This window comes from Vigna unguiculata, chromosome 7 (assembly GCF_004118075.2).
Source record: "Vigna unguiculata cultivar IT97K-499-35 chromosome 7, ASM411807v1, whole genome shotgun sequence".
NCBI classification, from domain to species: Eukaryota; Viridiplantae; Streptophyta; class Magnoliopsida; order Fabales; family Fabaceae; genus Vigna; species Vigna unguiculata.
The window spans coordinates 34,788,260-34,794,774 of NC_040285.1; the positions used below are offsets into that span (position 1 = coordinate 34,788,260).

Consider the following 6,515-nt stretch of genomic DNA (forward strand, 5'->3'; position numbering starts at 1 on the left):
CCATCAACCCTCACAATAACATTCCTCAAATCCGACCACATAGATATTATCAAATTTTCCCACATCCTCAACCTACAATGGCATCTACCTTAACCTTCACAAAAACTTTCGTGATATTTGCCTTTGCATTTTCTCTCACCCTGCAAGCCACTCTAGGTAAGTAAGACACAAACTTTCATGATATGTGTGTTATTATATTCTTCTTGAGCTAAGAATCCGTAATGCTGTAACGGAAAAATGCAGGTGAGATAGAATGCGAGAATCTGAGCCATGACACGTGTTCGTTCGCTGTGTCATCCGGTGGGAAACGGTGCGTGCTGGAGAAGCGCGTGAGGAGGAGTGGTGAGGAGGCATACACATGCAAGACATCAGAGATTGAAGCTGAGAATGTGAAGGATCACATTGAAACAGAGCAATGCATAAAGGCCTGTGGATTGGACAGAAAATCCCTTGGAATCTCATCAGATTATCTTCTTGAGTCTACCTTCACACGCAAGCTCTGTTCCCCTCACTGCTACCAGAGCTGCCCCAACGTTGTTGACTTATACTTCAATCTCGCAGCTGGTGAAGGTACGCAAATAGATATGTAACATTATTAATTATGTGGCCACAAAACTAATGTCTGATTTTGAGGAAATTCATGTTGCAGGTGTGTTTCTTCCCAAGTTGTGTGAGGTACAAGGTGTGAATGCTCGTCGAGGAATGGCTGAACTCAGAAGTTCTGGTATTGTGGCACCAGGACCTGTGAACTCTCTGCAGTTCGGTAGTATTGAACCTGCGGTTTCCCCATCACCAAACTAAGAACTGTAATTTCTTGGAACACGCAGAGAAATTGAACTGCCATTGTAGTATATGAGTTGAGAATGCCACACTATGTTTTGGTTGTAATAAGGAATAGTTGCACCTGAATATGTAGTCTGATGTAAGACGCTCCCTATATGGTTGGTTCCTGGTAACCCACATGTGGCTGGAAGTGGACATGGATCTCTATATTTAATAAGGTGTAACTTTCACTATATTATAAATTATTCGTATAAATTACAACGAGTTCTTCTGAATCAGAATTAGATAGAAAAGGGTTTTCAAAGGATTATAAATAGAAAAGGGATGTGGTTATGTGATCTTGTGTTTTGCAATTTTCAAACTCGTGTTGTTACTATCAGTTAAACATTTGAAGGTTATAGCTTATAATTTTTAAAGGAGTTTTGAAAGGGTCACATATGAATCTCCTTGCATCCAATTGGGCATTTCATCTGTTTCAGGCCCATCAGTGAAAGCCCTAATTAATCGAACTCATATATACTTGAGTAGTTCATTCTCGTATTTTCTTATGTTGACCGTATTTTTATTTTTATTTAGGGAGGAATTTGATACGTGATTCTTTTTAAATTTAAAAAAAAAAAATGTTTTCTTTTCTTTGAACTAAATGGTAAAAAAAAGCTACTTCCTCTCTCTTTCCTTGTTCCTGCTTCTGTTCTTTTCCTTTATATTCATTCCAACCATGTCTAGATTCCTTCCTAGCCAAACCAATCATATCAGAGACCAAAAGCTAATATTCATTTTTTTTCCTTCAACAATTACTGAAAAGAAAGAAAATGATTAATATTCCCTTTTAATAAATCAGATTACCAAATAGCAAAATGTAATAGATACTATTCCAAAGGGACTTTTCTGGATGAAACACAATTTCTATGCAAGTGACGTATAATACCAGTGAAAATGAAAAAAAAAAAAAAAGGAAGTTAGTTTTTTGTTTTGGAGATTTATTTTACTTCTTTGACGTACCCACTTTTGAATAAATTTCTTCTCATAATATTGAATTATTATTTATATAATTATTTTAAATATGGCACAACATAAATGTGACAAAATAAATAATTAATTTAAGATGAAAATATCAAAAGTTACACGAGAATTAAAAAAGTTAGGTCGTGTTAGAAGAATTTTATACTAAGATTTTTCTTAAAAAATTACACTTGCACTCCACTTTTATTTTTTCAATTCTTACATAGATTTAGCATTTCTTTTAAAAACAGTATACTTACACATTTTTTTTATATTACACATACAGATCTTATGTGCTGTAAAAAGAATTACTCAACATTCCAAAAAGTAAAAAAAGTTGCAAATGTACTCTATAAGTAATAAAATAGATTGGATAATTCATTTCTTTTTTACTCTTATTCTTTAATTTTTAACGTGGCTTATTGTGTGTTTAATATATCATTATTTTTTTCTTTGAAAATAAAAAATTTAAAATGAGTAAAAAAATTAAAATCAAAAGTATAATTTTTCAAATAGATTAATTCAAGCAGTTTAGTAGAAGCTGAAACTCTCGTGACTAAATAATGATTCCTCCCAAATAACCATGCTCTTTGATATTTTATTTGTTCTGATTCTGTTAATTTGAAACATAGTAATGTTATATATCATCAATATTATGCATGGATAGTATCATATAATAATTACAGTAAACAAAATTAAAAGATATAATAATGTATTATTTTATAATAATACAATAATATCAATTTATGGAGACAATGAACAATAAAAGAGCATTATATAAAAATTTACTTTTTTGTGTGCCAGAATAAAAGTTATTTTCTAGAATAGAATAATTTGTCCTATAATAAACTAAGTATGGAATAAGAACTCTTCATGTTTACGAAACCGTCACCTCTTCTACCACATGGCACCATCATATATAAATGTATCACACTCACATTCCCAATGCCTATCTATCCTATCATAACCACACCACAATGCAGGCTCCAACAACACTCACCGGATCGCTCCACCGCGTAGCCGGAATATTCCCTTCCCACCGTGCCGTCTCTGTCTCAGGAAAATTCCAACTCACGCACTCCCGCCTCCACCACCTTGTCGAACGCGCTGCCGTACGCCTCCTCTCCACCGGCATCAAACCCGGCGATGTCGTTGCACTCACCTTCCCCAACACCGTTGAGGTCCTCTCCTCCGTCACTGTTTCATTGCGAACACAAAGAAAACAACGACTATTTGATCTTTCCTTTATTAACTATTATTATTTCGAATTCTTTTTTAATATTTTCAGTTTATAATAACGTTTCTGGCCGTCATTCGAGCGCGAGCCACGGCGGCGCCGTTGAACGCGGCTTACACTGCGGAAGAGTTCGAATTTTATTTATCCGACTCAGAGTCAAAGCTTTTGATAACATCAAAAGAAGGGAACGAGCCGGCTCAAGCCGCGGCTTCCAAGCTTAGCATTCCGGTATCAACAGCTTCGCTCGACGAAGCAGAAGCCGAAGAACTCAATCTCTCTCTGAGTTACACCGAGTCACCGACCGACTCGATTTCCGAACTCGTTAACGACGAGTCCGACGTGGCATTGTTCCTCCACACTTCCGGCACCACGAGCCGCCCCAAGGGCGTGCCGTTGACGCAGCACAACTTGGCCTCATCGGTGGAGAACATCAAGTCCGTGTACAAACTCACTGAGTCTGACTCGACCGTCATCGTTCTCCCATTGTTCCACGTCCACGGGTTAATCGCCGCGTTGCTGGGTTCACTAGCCGCCGGAGCCTCCGTGGCGCTCCCGGCGGCAGGGAGGTTCTCCGCCTCCTCGTTTTGGAGCGACATGTCAACGTACAACGCCACGTGGTACACCGCTGTTCCTACGGTGCACCAAATCCTGTTGGAGCGTCATTTGAAAACCCCGGAACCGGTTTACCCGAAGCTCCGGTTTATTCGGAGCTGCAGTGCCTCTCTTGCACCGGTTATATTGGAGAGGTTGGAGGAGGCGTTTGGGGCACCGGTTTTGGAGGCTTATGCAATGACGGAAGCGTCGCATTTAATGTCGACGAATCCATTACCTGAAGATGGGCCTCATCGGGCCGGGTCCGTCGGGAAGCCCGTGGGCCAGGAAATGGCAATATTAGACGAGAAGGGTGAGATTCTAAAGAATGATGAGAAAGGTGAGGTTTGTATTAGGGGACCCAATGTTACCAAAGGTTATAAAAATAACCCTGATGCGAATATTTCTGCCTTTCAATACGGGTGGTTCCACACCGGTGATATCGGGTTTTTTGATTCGGATGGGTATTTGCATCTCGTGGGTCGGATCAAGGAGCTTATTAACCGTGGAGGTATATATATTTATACTTCTATCAACTGCTCACTTTGCATTATGCATCTTAAACATGATTACATACTTGCAATGTTAGAGGGTTTGAAATTTAATCCAAAAATTACCAGTATACATGATGATGGTGAGATTAAGAAATATACATGCTCATAAGAAAGATCGTTATGATATTTGGTGTTTTTTTTTTAAAAAAAGAAAGAATACATTTGTGGTGTTTAATTTGTATTGGAACGTAAACGGGTGGCAAAATATTGTTTATGAGTCATAAGGCAATAACTTTCGGAGCATGCCAAGTGTTTACACTTTTTTCTAACAATGTGGCCCGTGGAATATTTCGTATTTCACTATATGTTGTCAGGTAATAATAAAATTGGAACATCAATTAAATGGTTTATTTTATGTTGTCATTTCATATTTTTAAATGTGATTGAAATTTGTTTTTTTTAGGCATGCATATTTGGAAAGTGAAATACAATAACAAATGAATATGGAAATGTATCAGTAATATTAGAGTTTTCTGCGTTTTTTACATGGAAATTATTTTTTTGAAGGGGAGAAAATATCACCAATAGAGGTTGATGCTGTGCTTCTATCTCATCCAGACATCGCCCAAGCAGTTGCATTCGGAGTTCCAGATGATAAATATGGCGAAGAGGTATGTGTTTTTAGAATTAGAGAAAGAAAAAACGTTTATAAAAAGAATTCTTTTGTTTTAATGAGTTATGATATATTTTAAACTAAATCAAAGTTGATACCTAAACTGTGAATTTTAGGGGGAAAATAATCATTTAAAGGAATCGTGTGGTGGTTTGTTCCCTTTATTCTTCCTTTTAGTTTTTGGTTTCTCCCTCTTTTTTAATCATAGTTTGGTCTTAATAACCCTTTCTAATAGAGAATGGTTATAAACTCATAAGCATATAAATCCAGCTGGGTCTACGAAAAAAGCTAGCAAAGAAAGGTGGCACAAACTCACGAGCATATGGTGTTGTATTTAACGAAGAAAACAAACAAAATTTAGTTCCCATGTAAATTACTAAAGATGGATTTAAATAAATATTTATAAGAGACAAGAAAAAGAGAGAATGGAATTTTTCTTATCAACGTTAAGCTCATTGGAATTAATTTGAATTTATAGAACTTCTATTCATTTTTATTTTCTTCTGGTGCCACCCAAAACTAAGACCATAGAAGATAAGTCAGATGATGCAGTAGCATGAGAGTAACTGTTGTCTGAAAGCTAAGTGGAACACTTATATGGTACTCATCCCAGAAAACTTTGTTGGTTTGTCCATAACAACTTCTTGCGTACAAGAAAACACACGGCATCAATTTTCTTTGTCTCTAAAAATATGCACACAAATATATTTCAATGTTATCAACAAACTATAATACTTTTCAGGTTTCATAGTTTGTTCTAAGCGAAAAATTAGCTTTTGGGATCCTTTTGATAGCAAATACCTTTTTAAAAGAATAATAATTTATATACAATTTTATTTATTTTAAATTTATTATATATTTTTTCTAGTTTTTTCTTTTAAATTTGTTGAAGTATTGAGTGCATCTAAATTTGAACAGATAAACTGTGCGATCATCCCAAAAGAAGGATCAAAGATTGATGAAGCAGAGGTGCATAGATTTAGCAAGAAGAACCTTGCAACCTTCAAAGTCCCTAAAAAGGTGTTCATCACTGATTCTTTGCCCAAGACCGCCACTGGCAAGATTCTGAGGCGTCTTGTTGCACAACACTTCATTTCTCAAACTTGAGTTTGAGCACCTGAATACTATGTTTCCCAATAAAGTTTTAAATATTATTCTGGAACTACACCAACCATTAATTTAACATTGTATTAGCTTATGGGCAAGTTTCACCTTCCTTCAAAATCAAGATTTAAGGATTAGTATTACATTTCAAATTTGGATTGATATTTCTTCTGTTCCGTGATGGATTGATTGGTGCATAGATGATTGGATGGTTATTTACCAATGCTCTTAATCGCAAATTGCCACATTCACTGAAAAAAAATCAATTAAACAAAGTATAAAATTTGTAAAATGTACTTTCTTTTAAGTAAAGCATGTATACAAATCCAATTACTGAACCACCAATATAGTGCCATGTGTTGTGAGCATTTCCCCTTAACCACTAGCACCGAGAAAATATTTATGGTGAGTCATATAAGTAGTTTTTATTTATGATTTGAGGTTTTATTGCAGTAGTTTTCTTTTTCTGAACTGAGAAATATGTCAATAAATTCGATTAGTGAAAAAGTAAAGAATTTTATTTATCTTTTGAATTTTTATTTAATCCATGTTACTATTGACCTATATACATCAGAATAGTAAAATTTAATGGTACTTTTTAATTCATTCTCATTTATATTGGGTAATGGGT

General features: G+C 35.7%; 2 protein-coding genes across 2 annotated transcripts; both read left to right on the plus strand.

Moving 5' to 3' along the window:
• On the plus strand, window positions 1-1,116 carry LOC114190631. The gene is made up of 3 exons (XM_028079590.1): window positions 1-156; window positions 244-570; window positions 650-1,116. The coding sequence occupies exons 1-3, from the start codon at window positions 78-80 to the stop codon at window positions 799-801; spliced, it is 558 nt and encodes a 185-aa protein (XP_027935391.1). The 5' UTR covers window positions 1-77; the 3' UTR covers window positions 802-1,116.
• Window positions 1,117-2,715: 1,599 nt separating this feature from the next.
• On the plus strand, window positions 2,716-6,116 carry LOC114190088 (oxalate--CoA ligase). The gene is made up of 4 exons (XM_028078851.1): window positions 2,716-2,966; window positions 3,074-4,124; window positions 4,675-4,778; window positions 5,699-6,116. The coding sequence occupies exons 1-4, from the start codon at window positions 2,763-2,765 to the stop codon at window positions 5,885-5,887; spliced, it is 1,548 nt and encodes a 515-aa protein (XP_027934652.1). The 5' UTR covers window positions 2,716-2,762; the 3' UTR covers window positions 5,888-6,116.
• Window positions 6,117-6,515: the final 399 nt, after the last annotated feature.